The 20859-nt window shown below is 53.0% G+C and overlaps 6 protein-coding genes across 6 annotated transcripts; 3 read left to right on the forward strand and 3 right to left on the reverse strand.

The window, feature by feature from the left end:
- Positions 1-55: 55 nt before the first annotated feature.
- On the forward strand, positions 56-840 carry PHYSODRAFT_322712 (hypothetical protein; the record flags this gene model as incomplete). Its single annotated transcript, XM_009518150.1, has 3 exons — positions 56-148; positions 178-498; positions 559-840. 3 exons carry the CDS (start codon positions 56-58, stop codon positions 838-840), a joined length of 696 nt encoding a protein of 231 aa, XP_009516445.1.
- A 652-nt stretch (positions 841-1492) lies between these two features.
- On the forward strand, positions 1493-3766 carry PHYSODRAFT_471877 (hypothetical protein; the record flags this gene model as incomplete). Its single annotated transcript, XM_009518151.1, has 3 exons — positions 1493-1994; positions 2040-2347; positions 2423-3766. The coding sequence occupies 3 exons, from the start codon at positions 1493-1495 to the stop codon at positions 3764-3766; spliced, it is 2154 nt and encodes a 717-aa protein (XP_009516446.1).
- Positions 3767-4218: 452 nt separating this feature from the next.
- PHYSODRAFT_294452 (hypothetical protein) lies at positions 4219-4992 on the reverse strand (the record flags this gene model as incomplete). The annotated part of the gene is made up of 1 exon (XM_009518152.1): positions 4219-4992. The coding sequence occupies one exon, from the start codon at positions 4990-4992 to the stop codon at positions 4219-4221; it is 774 nt and encodes a 257-aa protein (XP_009516447.1).
- A 986-nt stretch (positions 4993-5978) lies between these two features.
- PHYSODRAFT_309675 (hypothetical protein) lies at positions 5979-16343 on the forward strand (the record flags this gene model as incomplete). The annotated part of the gene is made up of 3 exons (XM_009518153.1): positions 5979-7128; positions 7201-10077; positions 10111-16343. 3 exons carry the CDS (start codon positions 5979-5981, stop codon positions 16341-16343), a joined length of 10260 nt encoding a protein of 3419 aa, XP_009516448.1.
- A 167-nt stretch (positions 16344-16510) lies between these two features.
- On the reverse strand, positions 16511-17275 carry PHYSODRAFT_322716 (hypothetical protein; the record flags this gene model as incomplete). The annotated part of the gene is made up of 1 exon (XM_009518154.1): positions 16511-17275. One exon carries the CDS (start codon positions 17273-17275, stop codon positions 16511-16513), a length of 765 nt encoding a protein of 254 aa, XP_009516449.1.
- A 141-nt stretch (positions 17276-17416) lies between these two features.
- On the reverse strand, positions 17417-18916 carry PHYSODRAFT_366698 (hypothetical protein; the record flags this gene model as incomplete). The annotated part of the gene is made up of 1 exon (XM_009518155.1): positions 17417-18916. A coding segment is annotated over one exon (1500 nt), but the record flags the coding sequence as incomplete, so codon positions are not given.
- Positions 18917-20859: the final 1943 nt, after the last annotated feature.

The following is a 20859-nucleotide window of genomic DNA, read 5'->3' on the forward strand; positions in this document are numbered from 1 at the left end:
GCGAGCTCTTCGATCCGCTGGTACTCGTTCATTTCGGAATTCGCCGTGAAGCGCCATGCTGCTGCCGTCCGGAACACTCGCGATCAAGGTTCACGGCATGGATGCGTCGTTCGTGGAGAAGGAGGAGCTGGTCGGCAAGAAGCTGGCCGTTCGCTTCGCCATGAGCGCTTGACGAAGTTGAAGAAGGATGGCGCCGCCATCGACGAAAACGTGAAGCTCAGCGTCAAGCGCGAAACGGTCGACAGCAAGCTCACCATCGAGGTGCTGCAGGAGAGGCGTAAGGAGGCGCTCGTGGGCACGGCGCAGCTGCTCACCGAGTTCCTCAAGAGCAACCGTGAGCAAAACATGACGTTCTCATTCGGTCCCAAGGGTATCAACACGGTGCTGCTCTACTTTCGCGTGAACTGGGAGCCCAGCGACACGGCTTTAACCGAAAAAGTGGACGTACACCGCCCGTGGCTCACACGCGCGTCCTACTACTACGACACGGCCAAGCGCGTGCACTACTAGACTACGAGCTTCCGCTTCGATGTGGCCCCGTATGCGTGCGTTGGTGAGAACATGGTCAACACGGCCGTGGTAAAGGTGAGCGGCATGTCGCTGCTCGAGATCGACGAGGCCTGGGTGGGCCCGAGTCTCAACGTCCTGGACAACAAGGTGGATGCCGGCATCTCCAAGATACTCACGGTGCTCTACTCGGGGCGGCAGTACGACGTCGCCGTTGAAATGGCCACCAAGACCAAAAACTTCGTGACCGAGAAGGTCTCGACCGCCTTTTCGGTCGGCTACACAACGATTGCCAGCGTGGCTGACTACACCAGAGACACGTTTATTGCGTGACCTACTCGGTGCCGAGCTATGTTCACCTGATCGGCCCCAAGATTGTGGCTTGAACGGAGGAACACGGCAGGCTCGCTCATGTCAAGCGCCACCACAAGCAAGCAGAACAAAGATCTACATTTGCCGCGGGTCGACACTGTCGACAGACCCTTCTTCTTGGTAGCTAAGTTGTTGCTTATTTGCTCACAACGTAATGAAATACGATGGCCTGCTTAGAACACCATTGTGACTCGATCTGATAGAAGTTACCTGCTTCGGGAAAAGTGCTGTGCAGTGGCAACAGCATGGACGTCTTGGCATTTGAGCACTTCGTCATAGAGCAGTTATTCAGTTCGTCCCAACCCTGTGTTTTGTTCTGCTTGAGTCGCTGCACATTTTACAACTCCTGTACCAGAAACCGAGTCAACTCCTTCACGTGTGGTAAATGGAACCTGCTTTCCAGATATACCGCACCGTTTCATCTTGTCCTGCGTGTCTTGGCACACTAGCACAATCCCAGCAGCCTTATTCCACTCGAGACTGTCCTTCATCTGTATTTCGCTCCAAATTTGAAGCTGCCAAAGTTAGCTGAGCTGCATGTCGACATCTTGTCCGATTGGTTTCCCCGTCGCCACTTTCAATTCGGCTGTCTCGCGAGTACTTTAGCCAAACCATGGACGACCCAGCAAAACCTGACAAGAAGTCGACAGACGATGTGAAGAGAACAGGGACGTGGGCGGCTCAGTATCTTGCAGAGAAGCAGCAACAAAACAGTACCGGTACTCGCAGCTGGAAGTCGGTCCTCCATCCTTCCGTGATTCAAGCGGTGCTAGCAGTGAGCGGGCGATGCCTGATCGCCCCCATCTTGCTGATCATTGTCTGCGGCATTACCGGCTACTTCTCCAGCGCCACCTTCTTCATCGAGGCCAAAGACAGCTACTTCGCCTACAGTCAACTGGACCCGGTGATGCATGGGGGGTGCACGGGCTGCGTCTGCTCGTGCCGAAAGGTGCTGATCCAGCTGAGCGCTTTCGGAACTGACGCGATTCTGAGCAAGCCAGCGTATGAAGACCTCCAAGCCATCGCGACCGAAGCTGTGGCTAACAACGACTACAGCAGATTGACCCCCGCGGCGCTGGCTTTGGCTGATCAGCTTGACTCGGACGGGGCTGTGTGTTCTACCGGGACGAATGACTGGGGCACGCCCAATGTGGTTCTAGCCAGCGGGCCGGATGGAATTCTGAGTGTGATCAACACTTTGGGGCTGTCGCTCCCTCCTCAGATGAGGCGCGAGCTTGAAGTCGCTGTCGAGAGGAAGAACGAGTGTGTGTCGCGATGGAACATCGGCGTTTTGCTGCGTCTTCACAAGTTCCAGACAGTCAAGGGGAGTTCCGAGTACGCATCCGTTCCGGTGGCTGACATCAACACGTTCCCACACTACACGGATTGTCGCCCAGACATCCAAAACGAGGGAATTATCGGCGAAAAGCTTGCGTACGCTACGGATGGAGAAGATCTGCTCGCTGTTGTTCCGGATATTCTCAAGCTCTTCCCGTACGAGTTCACTGGGAGCAGCCTCCCTGCTATCTCGCGCTACATCAAGACCAAGGCTACCGTCTACGGATACACAACCGTCACGCAACCGCTTTTTCGGTCGTACTATGCGGGGTGTCGCGTCCGAACTGTGAATACTACGGGAGTATACGTTGAAGATACATGTACGCTGTTGGAGCACTGGCGTTCGTACGGCCTCACTCTACAAGCTCCCGATGATCTGCCCGTTTGCTCGACTGGCGACGTATGTGTTCGCAACCAATACAATTCCGAGTGGGAGTACACGAACGACCTGAGCTCCACAGACCCCACACGACTCGAGCAAATTATCAGCGTCTTTCGAAGTCGATACGCCGATACAGTGGAGCTGAGTGTGTTACCCTGCATGCTCGTTGCGCAAATTTTGCTCATGGGGGTCATCAGTCTGTACCAAGTGATGTCGCACAAGAAATCCGTGATTCTCGCGCAGATTTGGGCCTATCGGTGCCAGAATGGACGCATGCAGCCGATTTACCTCGCTCAGGTCACGTATCACCTCGCGTTCAACTCCAACATGTACTACCTGGGACTATCCACTGGAACTTTGTCTTCCGCTTCGGTGCTCAATCTCTCGCTCTGTTTTTTCGCGTTCGCCTATTCGACCGTAAACTTGATTAAGGCTCGCAGCGGTGAACAAGTTCTGGACCGGGACTTCAGACTCCCGTGGGAAGTCATTCTCCTCACAGCCACGGTGTGCGTCGGCGCTGTGATTTTTTCGTACCGAATCACTTCGTTGGCATTTATCGGCGACAAGAACGGCCAGCTCCTGCGACGAACGTCCGTCCTCGGTGCCAAGTACTGCGGCCTGCAGGATTCCTGCTATGTGTTCACCTACAATTTGGTATTCGTGGTTGCTGCCGCGTCCCTTGCTCTCGGATTGCTCGCAGCAATTATCACTTTTCTGCTCAAACTGTACAAGAAGCGCAATCCTGGAGCAAAGATGTACCACTACCGCGTCAGCAACGCTGGTTTGCCTGGAGCAGGGGAGCAGCTTGCGAAACAACGGCTCACGTCATTCGAGGAAAATTGCCTTGGGGTTCCGTTCACTCGACTGTTCAAAGACTGCGACGACTTCGCATACACCATGCACATAGACAAACGATGCTCGACGGTTGAGGCGGTGCTGCTCACGGGCTATCTGTTCTATGGAGAGAACCTCTACCAGGCTAGTTCTGTGGTGTTGCTTCTGATTGCTCGACTCTTGCCACGCAAGGTAATTCGCACGTTCAATCAGCTCTTCATACGCTGGTACATCGAACCCGAACTTGGCACAATTTCGTACCCAATGTCGTGCCCTTGGTACATAGCTAGTGCCGAAAACTACAAGCTCTCTGATGCGATTCCTCTGGCATAGTTTGGAAGCTTGACTTGCGATATAGTACGAGGTTGTCATTATAAAATATTTTCCTCTACGGTTGAGGCGGCACGATCGTGAAAGCTATATTTTCCACAGTATTAGGCATCAGAGTTTGGGGTTTCTAGCAATTCATGTATTTCGTATCTGAAATCTGAGAAGCAAAGCGTGCTTGTTTTCAGGGGCGGATCTTCAGTCAAAATGGGGGGTGCATGCCCCCCCCCCCATTTTTCTGAGATTTCGACCCAATTTTGCCGATTTCAGCCGTGTTTTGCTCGAAATTGGCCGAATTCTGACCATTCTCCCAGCCTTGCCCCCCCCCATGTTTTTTCCTGCCACCCCATTTTTCAAGTCCAAGATCCGCCCCTGCTTTTTTTACATCCGCCCAGTAGTACAAGTATTATTATGAGTAAAAAGTCTATTATATTTTTATTTTGGGGTGCAGAAGCCGCTCACGCACGGCCATCGAATTCGTCGATAACATCTCGCAGCCATGCCAGGTCCACTTTCACCTCCTCGCTTTCGTGTCCGGCCAACGACGTCGGGATGGCTCCTCCGCGGTAGAGCGTTTCAACAGGAATGCTGAAGTATCCAGGTTCCTTCCTGGTCAGGTCAAACTCATCTTCATAGAAGGTGTTCTCGTCAATGCGCTGGAAGATCATGACCCGCCGCTCTTCTCCGAAGATTCTGATCCCGATGGCGACTTGAACCGCAGTGGCTGGGATCATGTAGCTCTGCAGCTTCTTCTCTAAGTGCGACCACGATTCTGTATATGCTGCGTGCACTACGACGTTCGGAAGATCGCGACGTAGTGCATGGCGAGGCTCTAAAGCAGCATCAGCATTCTGGAGCCGATTTCCGAATCGCAGCGTTGGGGACGGAGACGTCAACATCGTCTCAGACAGCTCTTCATCGTCTCCAATGCGGACAACTTCACTTCGGATTTCGTTGATAATTTCACTGACAGCGAGGGTTTGAACCGCAGTCGGGAAATAATACAGCACGGCGCGGCCAGTCTCCACGGTTAATGGCTCGTAGTCCCAGTAGCGGAAATCGTCGTCGTCTTGGTGGTCCTCGATCCACGCGCGGAAGTCGTCACGGCAAATTTCCTCGAACAAAACCACGGGACGGCAGGCCTTGACGTCGTCACCCCTTTCGTCTGCTTCATCGCGCTGGTAAAGTTCTTCTCGGACGCGATTAAGGTGCTCGATGTCAGCGTCGCCCATCTTGAGTGTGTGCTTCTGTGCTCGACGTGATAATTAAAAACTGAGCCTGCGTGTCTTCCTGCTTCCTATCTTGGTGACTAGCTGCAAAGAATCGATATCGCGTGAGCACAAAGACTAACGTTATTAGACTGCAGAGCACAGGAAACAAAGTTCAGCCCGAATCTAATTTCACCCCGCTGCACAATTCAACATGCCGGGTAACTAAGCATATCAAGTACAGGTAAGTACTCGAAGTGGGGAGTACAATGATCCATTGCCAAATAGCACAAAATACGTGTGCATGTTGCACGCACCAGATTTCTGGGCTTTTACTCGAAATCTCGTCAATGGAGCGACCTGGTGTCGTCACGCCGCGTCCTTCCAGTAGTAGGTCTATTGGCATGTAGCGATCCTGTCTTGATAGCCGTACGGCATGGCACTGCTTAAAGTGCATGGTTAACCGAACGGGGCAAGGCAAAGCTTGCCGGCCCGCAGGGCGGACCAAGCAGCCCCCTCCCGGTCTCATACCGACCGGTGCAGCAAAGTGCGCACTTCAACATGGTCACCATCGTCTGCGACATGTGTGCACCAATGTCACGTGATTGGTCGAAAATGCTTGTGGTGCCAGAAAGTCGTCACCCTTTTCTTCCTCGAGACAGCTCGCTTCCTGCGGCAATCATTCCAGCACAACCAACCCACCAATCAGCGCGTTTTCCTCGCCTCCAAAATGAAACAGTTCCCTTCTTGTAACCCAAGGGAGAAAGCGGCGAAGAAGCTTGTGCCTTCGGCCGCGCTCCGACGCGTCGTACGCCGCTCCCAGGGCGTCTCCAGCCCCCGTTCACGCCGCATCAGCACCGCAAGACTCCGCTCTACCCGCTGCTCGCGTTGGCCGCGTCGCCCGCGCGCTTTTAGCGGCTGCAGGAGCTCGAGAAGAAGAAAACGGACAATTTGTAACGTTGAAGCCGGTAAAACCTAGCTTTTAGCGTCTAATTCGTCGCCTTTACACCATGGAGGCGGTGCGCAAGCGCCCGCAGCGCGCTAAAGCCGCCAAGAAGCAGCCCAAGGATGCGCAGAGCGACAACGAGGACGTGCAGGCGGCCATCGCGGAGCTGGACGCCATCCAGGAGCCTGTGGCCTCGGACAGCGAGATCCGCCGCAATGAGGAGGACCTTATGGCCCTATTGCAGGGCGGCTGTGAGGGCTCTAAGGAGCAGGAGCTGCTGGTCGCTGAAGGCGCAGGCTCGCATCCTCCTCATAGAGACGGAGACCAGGCTGAAGGGGAGAGTAAAGACACAGGAAGCGCGCTGGGGACGGACTCTGCAGCTGCTCAGGAGACGGCAACGCCGCCGTTGATTCCAGTGCTGGATGGAGCCATCTCCGCCCCCTCAGCTCCGCTTTTTGACGACGAAGAGAGTGACGGAGGGTGGGTGGCCCCTCCGCCGCGGTTGCCGCTGCAGCCGAAGCCTAGTGCCCCACCTCCGCCACTACCAGTTCGACCGTCGATGCCCCGTGCTTTCCATGAAATTACAGTGCCGGCAGGGATTGACGTTGCTGCTCCGTCGGCGCCGCCTGACTTTGAAGATGATGTGGAAGTGGCGGAGCACTCGAGCACAACTCCGTCGGCGCCGTCGCTGTCGCCGACGACGTCGAAGAAACTGCACAAAGTGGTGGCATCGCCGCGGAACCCGGAGAAGTTGGGCCCAGTGGCGAGGATGCCGCTGCAGAGAGCAACAGAAACGTCGGTGGAAGGCGCCACTGCGGCGGTGATGAGTTCGTTCGCCAAGTCCCACTTGTCCGAGAAAAAAGCTGGGATGCATAACATTTATCCGTCGATGCCGCGTGAAGCGTCGAAAGCAGCCGAGTCGACTACCCAGTCAAAGGAAGCAGAAGCAGACGGAGCAGAGACTAGTTACGAACAGCTTTTGAAGAAGAAGCACATTCGGGTGAAGCTGGAGCCGTTCATCAACTACGAGATGAACCTGATGCGAGCCGAGACGTCCCAAAAGCGCCAGGAGATGAAGATGCGGCATATTGAGACCAACAAGGGCGAACTGTACGCGCGGGTAGAACGCTACTTATTTTCTGAGTACATTTTGCACAATGCTGCGTCGACGATGGACGAGTACAAGCAGAAAATTGATCTCCTGGTCAAGAAAGGTAAGGATCTCGTATACGCATCTGCTATTTTTCGATTACTCAAACATTTGTTCCTGTTGATGTTTGAGACAGTGTGGACGCTCGAAAAGAAACGAGTTTCTTCATCGAAGCGATGCGGTGATAACGTGGAAATTGAGCAGCAAATGGAATTTCAGACGGCAAAGCTGGAGTCTGTCCAACTCGAAAAGCTGAAAGCTCACCTGGACAAGCTGCGGCAACTACGCACGGTCGAGGCTTCAATGCATTCGTTTGACCGCGCCATTGCGTTCTTTCACGTGGAGCAGTATTTGAACAGCGTGCTGCAGGAGCCGAATCTGGTGGCATTTCTCAACAAGATGAGCTCTTCTTGTGGCGGCACCAGTGGTATTGATGACTTGGATCTCGTACCGGAGGGTGCTAACTTTTACGAAGCGCTGCCCCAAGGATCATCTCTTGCGTCATCGGTGGATCACTTAAAGTACTGTTTGGACGTGCTGATCTTCTTTGAGAAGAAAGTGACGCTAGGGGAAGAGGGGGTATTTGGTCGAGTACCGCAGTCATTTTACCGTGGAGAGCTGGTCTGGCACAGCAATCACGCAAAGATGCATTACAGTGCGGCTGGCGGTGGGGGGATGGAGCGAAAGATCAAATGCTACGCCTGCGGCAGCTTGAATTCTCCCATGAAAGCTAACCAATGGTGTAAATTGTGCGAAAGCTGCGATGTGGTACTTTATCTCCCTCCATCATCGGTCTCCACAAAATCAAATGAATGGTTTACGAGCGTTTTGCGCTTCAGGCAATCCCTGCAAAAGTGGATTTCGACATGTCTGCAGAGCCTCTTGCGAGCGAAGTCGTTGCAAAATATGCCGTATTTACTGATGCACGTGATGTACTTGCCTCGGATCTCAACGGACGAGCGATCGTGGTTTCTAAGGTTTCTCCAGTTCCCGCGTGCGATGGTCCGGACAGATGGGTCTCTGAGGAATGAGTGGAGCGAAGATTTAGTCGATCACTACATCGCCATGTTACATTTGGTGTTCCATCCTGAAAAGTTGCGGCGGACGTCGATGATTGTGTCTAGCGCACCGCCGAATGGCTCAAAGACTCTAAAAAGTGCGGAGGTTGGAGTGGCCGATGGAAAAGGTTTGGTCTCTCCCGAGTGGGTGCTGTTGGAGAACCCAGAAATGCTGGATCGCTATTTTCTATCTGATGAAGATTTCGTGGCGGTGCTGAACCAATTCCCCAACACGTTTGCTTTCGAGCAATTATTCCGGTGCACCTCAGACGTAAAGAAGTGTTTCAGCCGAGCGCTAACTTTGGTGCTGGAGCTCACGCACAGCTTACGCGCGTTTCAGGAATTCGAAAAGTTACCTACACGAATCGCGCAACTTCTTGGACAATTGCTGGCTGATGCGTCGGAGCTGCCCGGATCAGGTCGACCAAACGACTCGGGAATGAAGGATGCTGTATTTTACCCGACGCTGTTTGATCAGTTGTTTCTAACAAGTTTGCATGGGCTCATGGCGGCCGACTGCAACCGGGTGGCGTGGAAGAGTTTGCACTTGTTTCCTTTTGGCTCGTTGTCTGATCTGGCGAAGTGGGACGTATTAGCTCTGCTACTATTCAACCTCCACAGTCTGCCACTGGAAGCAAAAACAGCATCGGGATGGATGCAGTTTATCGGCAAGCCAAGTTCACAGGACGTAGACACTGGAGCGTTGGCGCGTCAGCATTTGTATGACTTGATTGAGTCCGATACGGAGAGCGCGATGTATCTACTGAATGCTGTGGCCAGTTTGGCTGCATCGTGCCGTCCGTCGTCCGAGAAGAATCGCGCTACCGAACGGAATGACCTGGTGTCCGTTGCTGTGCATGAATTGTTTATGGCCGGCTACACTGTGGAAGCTTGTCAACACGCGCTAGGCGAAAATGGTGAGCGGGCAGCAGGACCTCTCAGTACCATTTGTTTGGCGCACCCATGGGTTTTGTCGCTTTTGATCACACTTTTGTTCAAGTATCACGAGTGCGCTGCAACCTGGATTCACGTGTTCGAAACGTTTCCAATCAATCGTTGGATGCCGACGGCTCAGGATTTGCTGAATCTACAAGAATGGCTACTTCTCGAGGACACTTCAGCACCACGAAGTGCTCTAGCTCGATTCCTTTTGGACCATATCAATTGGGAGTATGATGTAAAGCATCAGCGATTGTTTACTGACGCTATGCTACATCGCCAAGTGGCCCTTATGGTCGCCGAGGCGTTAGTGCTGTACAAGACGCGAAAGGAGCGAGCAAGCGACCCTGAGTCAGCTATTGTCTTGTCTGGAGGAGGCTCTCCGCAGAAGCTGGAGGTAACTTCAATCGCCAAGTCGATTCGCCGGGCATTATGGCTGGGTGAAGCGGTGGATTTCGAGAAGTGGTGCTGGACACTCATGCTGAAATTGCGATTTTACTCACCCAAGACGCGCGAACCATTGCTACCGCTTATCGATCTTCGCCACGACCGGTCACGTGAAGCTTTGACGCTGCGCCGTTGGTTTGCTGGGGCATCAGTGCTGCGAGTTCTGCCTTCTCGCAAAGTGTTCCCGTTTTACGCGTCGCTAGAGGAAGAGGTAACTCACTTTGGCCACAGTGATAACCCAAAGCGAAGCGCGCCAGAAACTGGATTTGGAGGAAGCACTGGAGCTCCAATTCAACAAGAGACTCGTATGCTTTTGACCCCGCAAAACTCCAAAGGAGTGGCTGGAGGGGATATCGACTCGACAGTTGCAGCCACTGCTGCTCCTCGAACGGAGCCTATTGTGGCGTATGTAATCTGTCAGATGACGACTTTCGTGTTTAGCGACCGTCTTGACCGCTGGGAGCCTTTGCTAGTCCTCCTGAAGAGCGAGTTCTTCCCTGCTGCGATTAAAGTCCTCGAGAACTTGTTCCCGATTCTGTCGCGTCTGGATAAGAAGAATGATTTCCCAAGTAGCTCGTGCGTGTCTGCGTCAGCACCGCAAGCCGAAAGCGAGAATGAGTCCAAGACAGCGACATCAAACAGCGAGGATGATGCGGAGGCAGCTCTATCTTCTGAGGAAATTGAAACTGAAGAAGAAGGGCAAACTCAACATGGTGGCGTTTTCATGGATATTGACAACGAGTTGGAGATATGCATGGCAGCGATGCAAGCTTTATCGACCGACGAGTTGCTAAGCCTGCTGAACTCTCTGCATGAGTTTTCGTACATCAACACAGACGAACTCCATCGCATGCAAGAAGTTCTCAACAAGGGCTACATTGGTGGGTGGGAGAGCACAGCAAAAGGCCGTATATTGGCGAAGCTTCGCTTTGTGCGAGAGTGCAGTCGGTACTTGCACCCTGTTGTACTACCCGCGCTCATCAACGAGTGTTTCCCTCAATCGAGTCCTGTATCGGTGACAACTTCAGCATTGTTTCACGGAGCGATGTCATGGATTTCGTCGGCGTTAGGCGGTGAAAACAGTACGGGGGCATTGTCTCCGTCGGCAGCATCATCGACGAGTGCCGCTCTATCGATTCGTAACTCTTCGTTGACGTCAACGTCGTCGTTGGGAATGATCGCAGGAAGTGACTATTCTGTCTCGGCTAAAGCAGTGTGTGCTCTGATCAGACGCTCTTTTGAGTACTCTGTCGACGATATGTCTCTTGCTGAGTCGATGCGGTTCTGGATGAAGTCCTTGTTACAAGTACCTTTTTGGTATGAAAACGCGGCGTTCCGGCACGTACTGGATGTCATGCTGCACTGCAGTATGGAAAGCGCCCATGAAGCAAAAGCCCATGCCGATGCGAGTGAACAACGGGGTCCTCCATCTAATATTTTGTTCGAGTTGGTCGGCTTAGTGGAAGCTGCATTCGACTCTTTCTGTCACCGTGTCGCCCGCAAAGAGCAGGATGCGGCACAGCCGGAGCAGCAGTTCCTCGAGAACGAACCGATTGTTGTGATGAGCTTCTTACCAGCAGTGGCCGCCTCGGCGACTTTCGCCTCAATTTTTGGTGGCTCATACAATGTGGCACAGTACGTTAGCGGGTGTCCGTATCTCGCTCTCTGGTGTCTACTAATTGAAACGCGGAAGGAGGTTCCGTTGTTCCTTACGATGGGGCAACTTATGGTAAAATATGAGCCGAAAACGATGAAAAAGCTCGAGAAATTGAAGAAAACGGAAGGTCGGCTTGCTACAGCACTTAGTGCAGTTCGAGAAGGAAAAACGTTAGACGATCAAGCAGAGGAAACGATCTACGAAGCTTCAAACTCGACATCGCGTCTAGGCAACCCCTTGGCATTTGGTCATACCAGCCTGGATTCGCTATCCCAGTACAAGATTTACCGCTGGTGCAACTATTGTCTCGATCTCCCTGAGTCGGAGCCCACGCAGATTATCTACTGGCAAGTGTTTTTCGCACTGTACTTCGCAACGGCCGGTGGATCGCACGTATTCGGCCACCATTTCCTCGATCGATCGGGCAGTCGCAGCACAAAACGTGTTCATCTGAGGAAACATCTACAGACAAAATTGCGGAAACTGGTAAACTTTTGCTCCAACCAGGCACGAGTTGTACTTACAGCTACAGGAACGGCTGGACGCACGTCGAGCGGTACTGGATCAGGTGGAGAGCTGAAAGAGCGTCAGTACTCTCATTTCGTCGCACTATCGCAACTTTACGCAGCGATGGACGCGTGGATGGAGGAGAAGGACCCGAACCAATGGCTTAAGGAGGAAGAATTGTCGGGCTTGCCACGGCATTACGAGGTAGAACGACTGAAGGACGTTCTACGGCTGAGTGACGAGTTGCTGAATTCCCACTCGGATCAGATGAACTGGTCAGACTTGCCGCTGTGGACGAATTGGTGTGGATTTGATTTTACCGTGAGACGTACGAAGCCGCAAGTGACTATTAGTGATGAGAGCGAGGAGTCCGCTAGCTCTTCAGTACCATCCTTGTCGACCCCACTTGCTACAGCTGGAGAAGAAGATGATTTTGCGTTTGTGGAGGAAGCATCGGAACTAGCTAGACGACATAGCAGCTTTGGTGGACTTGCTGGGCTGGCTAGCCTCAGCATTCGACCTTTGCCGTTACTATCGGATCTATGTGGACCCTCAAGCTTGACACAGCTACCGACGGTAGCGTTTACTGTTTCGCCAGAGCGATGTGTCATCACCCCATCTCTTCCGCTTAATAAGGCGGGTTTGAAAGCAGTGGCCATGAAATTCTCGGAGAACCTGTCTGTTCTTGTGGCACTGGACTCTGAAATGATTGACAGTGTTTCTCAGCTGTATATCAGCAAGGCGAGAACGGTGACGCAAAGTATGCCGTGCCCTGAAGGCGCCAGCTGCCGCAGTCCTGCAGCGTTCCGGTTCGAGTTTTTGGAGTGGATGATGGATTCAAGAATGGATGATGCAATCCAGTCGATTCGTGCGCAGGGTGAGCGCTGTGATATGCAGTCCATGTTGATCAAAAATGTGGCGTTATCATTAGGTGAGCATGATGAGGGCAGTACAGGTACCACTTCGGCGATGCTAATGGGAGCGGAGCAGTTTTTACAGCTCGATGGAGATGGATTTATGCTGTCGCTTCAGATTCTGCTCATTGACCAAGTTGTCCGAACGCTGGGTGTTGAGCATGAGAAGCTTCAGCGTGTGAAGAAGACGCTAGAAGACGAGCCCCCGACTGAAAAGCCCGCACATGATGAAGTACTTCAGAATGCGGAAAAAGCGACCGATGAAGTTATCGAAGATGTAACGCTCACACCTATCCAGAAGGCCGAGCAGGAAGTGGAGCGCCTACATAACAAGGGGCTTGAGTGGTTCCGTTTGCTCACTGAGCTGGACACAAAGCTTTCCCGCATGGTGCCACCGCTACGTGAAGCTTTGTGGCGTTCTATCAAACAGTTGGGACTGAATTTCGTGTGCGTGGACGAACGTGAGACGTGCACACTTCTTCAACTCATGCTGGAAGACCCATCTCGCATCAATTTGCTGAGCGACTGCTTCTTCCCTGCTGCTGCACCTACACGATTCGTTGAAATGTTCGCAAAGCTGATGAGTGCTAGTAGTTCTGCCAAGCTCTCGGGTGAAGAGAAGCTCACGCTGCTTCGTCGTTTTGATTTCCGCGTGTGGTTGCAAACAAAAAGCCCGCAAACACCAACCAAACTTGATCGCGAAACCGTTCTGTGTATGATTCTGGGCGATATTGGTCATCAGTTCCCTGCAGATCGTAGTCTGGTTGAAAGAGGTCGAAAGACTCAAGACAAGGATGCGTCACGACATTTGGACGAAGTTCTTCGTGTGTACGCTAAGGTTCTACAACTCATTTGCTCTGCTCATCTAGAAGACCATGTCGAGAAGATGGTGCACGCGCTGGTTGGTGTTCACGATGACTATCGGTTCCAAGCAGGCAATGGAGAAGCGAGTTCATCTGACGATGATGGATCAAACTCCTCAGGTTTGGCGGCGCTGCCCCGTCCAGTAGACGCTGTTGTGTGGGAGGCTCTCGTTGGAATCCCAGTTGCTGCCTGGAAAGAGCTGCCATTTACGCAGGTTGAGTCGCTTGTGACGTTCCTCAGTCAACACATGACATCGCTGCGATGGCAAGGTGGGCTGTCTGGTGGAGGCGCCACGAAACCAGGAGGCACCTCTGAGCTTCTACGTGGAAGAGAAACGCAGAGTTCGTCATCTGCTTCATCATCGAAGTATCCTATCGTATACTGGCAGCGACTTGGAGTCCTCAAGAGTTTCCTGGACTTGTTTACGCTCTGCTGTCGTGTAGCCCCAGAGCAGCAGCAGTGGGAGCTGATCACAGCGTTTTTCGAGCCTTTGCTCTCCACGCTATACCAACCAGCCACTAACTCGGAAGGCTCAGCTATCAGTGCACCGTGGTCGGATCAAGACACCCTGTCGACGGGGACAACAATTTGCTCGTGCTTTGTGGCTACCTGCTCTGAGTATCTGAAGAATCAGTCGTCGGGTGCATCACAGCCCCGGACCACAGTGATCATCGGTGATGATGCGGTGTTGACACAGACGGCCAAGCTTTCACAGATTTGGTCTTTCTATTTGACGGTGCTTGTCCCGCATGCGCCAACTCATATCTGCAAGCACTTCCACCAGTTTGTGACGCGGTTAGCGTGGGAGCACTGGTGCCTCACACTGGAAATCGTGCATCAAATGCGCGAGCTCGTTCAGACGGAAAAACAACAACTCACCGGCGTTGCAACTGGGGCGAGTGGCCAAATCGTCCCTCCAACGCACTCATCGTTGTCGCCGTACCCATTCGTATCCTGGCTCGTACGTGACGTATTGTGCCGGACAACTTGGAAATCGACCGACGCGTGGCTGGGGGCTCAGAGTGAGGCTGTGTGCTCCTCATTTTTGCTGGAGTTTGCGAAGCTGTGCTTGGAATTGGTGCTGGATATGCCCCACTTCCAGGTTCAGTCTGGTCATGCAGCATCAACTAATGTGCTTCCGCCGTACTTCGTCAACTTCATCAAGCAGCAGTCTGCGTTTTGGGCAAAATGGAAAATGACCATGGGCGACTTGGAGACGCTACAGCGATTTACGCTGGAGGCGCTACTGGAGCCTCTAGGAAGTCGGGGGCCAACAAGAGGAGGGTCAAGCCTGGCTTCGAGTGGGCCATTCCCAGCGTCACCAAGTGCCGCGATGATGCAGGATGCGTTCACAAGGTTGCAGTTGGTATTTCGGTTATTTGGCCAGATCACGACACTCCACCACGACGTGCTTCCTAAACCAGCAAGCCTGGAGCGGGTAAACCTCTTCCTGAAGCTGCTGTTTGGTGTGTTTGAGGTCAATGATCGTGGTTGCCTTGATGGCAATCGCTACAACTCCGACCACGCCGCGTGGCTGATGGTTCTGTACGGGTCGAGTTGTACGGCGTTATATGAGAAGTTGGATGAGTTGGTGCACTTCTACAAGCCCGAAGGTGGCAAAGAGAATGGTACTGAAGCTTTCAAGAGCAGTGATGATTCTGACTCCAACGAAGGCGTTTCGGAAGAAAATTTGACGGCCACGATAGAAGGAGTGCTGCGATTTTGCAACCTGTCTCTCGTGGAAGTGTTCTTCAAGCAGTTGCAAGGCAGTCCGAAGTCTGGCGGTGGTAATTCATCGTCGGGTTCTTCGGGAAGTGGTTCGCTAAACTGGAACAAGTGCGGCAACGTGGTGTTCGTGGAGATCGACGCCCTTGTCCGTGACTTCGCATCCAGTCAGAAGGCACTTCAACTGCGCAACTACCGGGGTCATCAAACCTCGGATCGCACCTCCGACAAGGAAGAGGATGCGAATGGTACGATCGTTTCAGCGACCCAGTCCCCAGCAGAAGCCATTGGTACCCCTCTTGGAAAGGTGCTGTGGAGCTTCTTGGCCTTCCGAGGTGGTGAGCTGGCTTGTCTAGCTGCGTGCGGACGTGCCCTGGCTTCCGTTCACGTGATGAGTCAAGTCGCCGAGAAAAGCATTGAAAAGTGGATCATCGAGGAGCGTCGTGGAATGTGGGACGCTTTGGCGTTGCGTCTGCAGGTGCCTGAATTGAGTGGCGACGAGTTCGAGACGGCGTGTTTGGAGCAAGGCAAACTGCTCACCCTGCAGGTTCTCTTCCTGCAGCAACTGCGCCGTGCACCCGTTCTAACGGAGTCATTAAGTCTCGCGCTGCTGACGAAGCTGATGGGCTGGATGGAGCGAGCTCGAGTGGGAAGCAGCTCCTTCGCGCAGATGAAGTTGCTGTTCCTGGCTGCTGAAGTGACCAATTGTGTGTGCAAGCCGCTCGCCGAGGTGCTGCCTTCGACGTTGAAGAAGCAGATGCTGCGTCAATTGTGTGACCTGTTACTTGAGCTTGGGCACGCACGCCGCAACAATGGGATCATGAAGGCTATTGGTCTGGGTGGGTCGTTGCAATACGGCGTGGAGTTCCACGTCTCCTGTTTGGCTGCGGGGATATTCCTGCGGTTGCAGACGCGGAATGGAGCACCGCTGAGAACGGACGACCGTAATCCATTCAAGATGACTCGAACCACGGAGAAGCACCTGCGCTCTCTAGAGACGATGCTGCAGAGCAAGGATGCGTTCCAGCTCGGACGCCGTGCTGACGCCTTGGTGGACTTCGCTCGAGATCCCCGTCGGAGCCTCGCTGATCAAGACGAGTTCTTCGTGACGCTCTTCTCGAGCATGTATCCGGCTCAAGGGTGGCTGCTGGCCAAGTGCTTGGCGTAACACGAAGAGATGGATAGAAAAATTAGGGTAGTAATTATTTGAACTGAAGAGCGAGAGGATTTGACTGGATTGCACTAGTGATAACTAAAACCGCAGTCTTTAACGTGACGCTTGCTTCGCACGGTACCTCTGTATAGCACTTTGATCACTGTGCCACGCAGAATGACTTATAAATGCCCCAGGAGTGCTGAACTGTTGTCCGCAGCCTTGATAAGGACACTCCAGTTCTTCTTCTGATGATGACGCCCGGAAGCCTCTTCCAACACCTTGTCCAAGCCCCCACTAGCTAGAGTAAATCCTGGAAGAACTGTACCGCCATGGAGGTCTCTCCACGTATTACTGTCAACGCATCGAACTCCTTCGTCGTCGCGCTTGTATTCGTACATGAGTTTGTTCTCAGGATCGATGAGCCAGCCCAATTCCACGCCGTGAGGGAAATACTCGCGTCGCATCTTGTGGTCGAGCGCTCTGAGGTTTGAATTGGGGCCTGCGAGAGTGTCAATCTCCACCACGAACGTCGGAGCAAAAGGCTCTCCATCACGGGTCCATTCCGTCGGCTGGTTTGTATGCAGACGATTGCGAGGGACATAAGCCACGTCGGGGACTCGCAGCGTCGTCCCATCTAAAACGACGTTCCCTAGCGCATTCATAACTCGCCCATTCCAACCGCTCCATTCCAGCAGCTTGTGGCAGATGTACGGTCGAACCACGCAGCGTCCGTAGACATCCAAGCGAAATGGCACGAACCTTCCTTCGTCAAGGAAAAATCCACGCTGCTCACCGAGATTTGGATGAGTAATTGGCCCGTGGTGCTTCACGTGTTCATTCATCTGCTCGAGAGACACACCGAGGTAGTCCTTGACGTGACACAGCGTCTTCTTCGACTCCAAGTCACGCACAAGTCGCGCAAATGCGTCTTCGCCGTCGGTCATCGCTCTTTTGTACTAGTGCACAAGACTCAATAAGTGTTGTCAATCCTCCTCATATCAATCACACACACGAATCGAAGAATTCAAAGTAAGGTAAACGATATATGAATTACACAGCTAATACATAGGCTCGCACTAGACCTAGCAGCCGTGACCGCCAGCGATACGCATGCAGGAGGTCGAGGGGTTTAACGTCAGCGCCGTGATAGTCAACGTGTACACGAACAGCGCAACCCCGAAGGTGACAATAGCAGCGCTGGCACACTTCGTGTACCCGCCGTAGCTCCGCAGCTGCTGCGTATCGAGCTTCTGCCTCGGCAGGAAGAAGAGTCCGATGAAAGCCAACGCGTTGATGCCGTAGTTGAGCAGCAGCGCTATGAGCACGTCAAATCTCGCGTCCGGGGTGTCCATCGCGACCTCGGCGATGTTGTAGAAGTTGGTACCGTCGAACAGACCCACAGAGTTGGTCTGCACGAAGATGCTGACCAAGAAGTACATGGACAGCATGAGCCCCACCATGGCGCCCTCCGAGCCTTCCTGCATGATCTCCGTGAGCGGCACCATGCTCGCAAGCCAGCCGATCCCAGCCGAGACGCTGGTGAACAGCGTCATGAGACGGTAGAAGTACCGGTCCCGGATAATATCCTGGGTGACGCAGATCGCGACGATCATCTGCGGGATGACGAGTAGAACCGTCGACATGGAGTAGAACGAGCGCCACGGGCGGTTCATGAAGTAGTATCGCCACACCACGACGGTCCCCAGCATGGCGCCGTAGTACATGACTTGCTGCACGAACGAGTTGTCGCCAGTGGCCCCGGCCCAGACGCTCACCACAACGGACGGCCCGCTGAACGCGATGCCGCTGAACAGCGTGAAGAAGCACATGAAGACCAATATACTCCACACGGCCTTCTGCTGCATGATCCGCCACAGAATCTGGCCTCGAGTCTTCATAGGCGTCGACAGGGAATAATACTTCTCCTGCCACGCCTTCCACACCAAAGGTATCGAGAGAGCGATGACCAGACCGGACGCGAGCAACGGCGTGCAGTGGTGCGTTGTAATGAGCGACACAACGTACGCACAGGCGTCTGTGAAGATGTACACGAGACAGCGGAAGATGAGGTACGTGGCCTGAATAGCTCCACGCTGACCGAGAGGTTCACGCTGCGATAACTCGAGCACGCGCGTGTGCACGCACACATAGGCGATGATGTTCCCAACACTAGCCAACGTCGCGAACGTGATGATCGCGGCAGCCAAGCCCAAGCCCGCTGTTCCCTGATCCAGAGTTTCAATGTACCCGTCCAGTCCAGAGAGAGCGAACAGACTCACCACGGTGATCGATAGTCCGATAAGCAGGTAACCTTTGCGTCGGAAGCCGAAGATCGGGTAGCAGTCGGACAGCAAACCAATAAAGAAGCAGAAGACTTGCGGGATCGCTGTCAGTCGCTGCGCCGCCGCCAGTTCCGCCGTCTTGAGACCGAAATGCTCCTTCAGCATTGGCTGGATGACACTGTTCAGACACTCGATGGAGAACGTCGACGCGAAGGTGGCAGCCACGAGTCCGGCGCACTCGAGCGAGAAGAAATCCACGGCGCCGCCTTTGCGCAGACTTCCGTAGATCTCGGCGTTATACAGCGGCTGGCCTGCACCATTCTCCACGACGGAACTGTCGTCGTTGCTGGTCACTGAAGCGATTGGCCGCTCGATCGACTGGGCCTCGCTGAAAGGCCCCAAGGACGGCGACTTGAAGGCCCTCGGGTCCAGCTTGAGCTCGAACGAGGAGGGAAACATGGCCGTCTCGCGACCCAGACGTCCCGACAAGTCGATCACCACGACTTCCTCCACAGTGGCCAAGGGTGGGGGGATAAGTCTCGCCTTCAGCTGGAATTCGACAAGTGGACTGTGGTTAAAAGCCCCTTGGTTGCCTTCTGGAAGTCCGCACCATCCCGCTTGAGCGCCTGGCGCAAGAATTTCTTGGGTGGAGCACAGTATGCGGGGTTTCGTGTCCAGCTGCATATGATATGAACAGAAGTTTGTCTTATCTCTATAGTTTTAGAGCTCAAAAGTACGCATCCAGCTGGTTCATCAAGCCAAGATGATTGACTTTTGGAACGAGTGAAGCGCAGATAAATGCACCGCAGCGGGTGAGACGTGATGGACCGACTCACCAGACTGTGGGGGGAAACAACCGGATATACTGTGAGCGACTCGCTATAGAGCTCGTCACTCGATGAGGAAGAAGGCGTTGCTGACATTTTACTTCCGTTCCAGCATATGACCGACTGCGAGGAAGCCAGCCAGAGCAAGCTTATATGGACAGTCATTTCGTACATATTATTGGAAGCATCGAGCCCCCCCCCCCCCGGCGAGTGTAGGTAGACGTACAAGTACATGCCCAAGAATGGCCGCAATCGCTTCGATAGCCATCAGTCTCGTCGCAACTGTTTGATGTCGAACGAAGCGATACTTGTTGAAGTGCACGTAAGTTACAGTGTTGCGGCGATCGGCAAACCAAGCTCCACGAACCCTTCACGAAAGCAGAAGCACCACAGATTTCCACTAGGTACGAGCTTTTTTGCCGCACTCCTGGATGCGATTTGTATTGTTATTATTGTGCTTTGCAGATAAAATGTCGCCCCGTTTTATGGCCTAGATCGAGGAAGGCCGGTCCACAAATCAGGGTACAAAACAGAGGCGGTAGCTCGATTTACTTAGATCGACCTCGAATTGCGCTTTTGAAAACGCAAAAGGGATCGATTTACCGTAGATCGACCTCGTTCTGCCCAGATCCACCAGGAGATCGACCTCGAGCCCTGATTTGGATTGTCGTAGCTCGAGTTATTAGCCGGCCTAAATAGATCGATCTGTCCCTTTCTTTGACCTCGTTTTATTAAATCGACCTCGACTTAATGATAAATCGAGGAGAGCTCCAAGTCAAAACGACAAAACGTTTGCAAAGTACAATACTAGTTATTTATTCGCTAATGAAATTGGTACAGCAACCATCACGTTACAGTGACACCTCCCTGAACCCCTCTAACTGACTATGTGTTCCCTATCTGGTTAGGATTCCTCGACTGCAAACGGGATTATATGGATTTCACTATAGGTGTTCTATAACTGATCAAAAACCTCTTTATTCTCTAAATGATCGCCATTGTTGGCGCCTCAACCCTCTAAATGGACGCCGTAGTAATAGATCCAAACTCATATATTTTTCTCAATCACTTGCCTGCCTCCTCCCACGTATGCCATTGCTACCACTACTCCCGCCACAACAAATCGAGCGAAGAGAGAAATTTTATTTGGGATGCTAAGTTGGAACAAAGAGTTTACAGTAACTGCAAGCTTGTAAATACTGATAAATAAGCTAGCCACAGTATTTTACAATCAGCGCAGCGTACATATATATTTTACGAAAAACTAAAATATTATGATGTCGAGACAACTAGGGGCTATGCAGTACTGCAGGCATGGTGGCAGGTCGGGACAACAAATATTCCCATAACCTCACTGTATTGAAACTCAGTGTGAAGACGAAACAAAACAAGACTACGAAAATGCTGGAGGGGTTGTAT

The sequence above is a fragment of the Phytophthora sojae genome, assembly GCF_000149755.1.
Source record: "Phytophthora sojae unplaced genomic scaffold PHYSOscaffold_1, whole genome shotgun sequence".
Taxonomy (NCBI): Eukaryota; Oomycota; class Peronosporomycetes; order Peronosporales; family Peronosporaceae; genus Phytophthora; species Phytophthora sojae.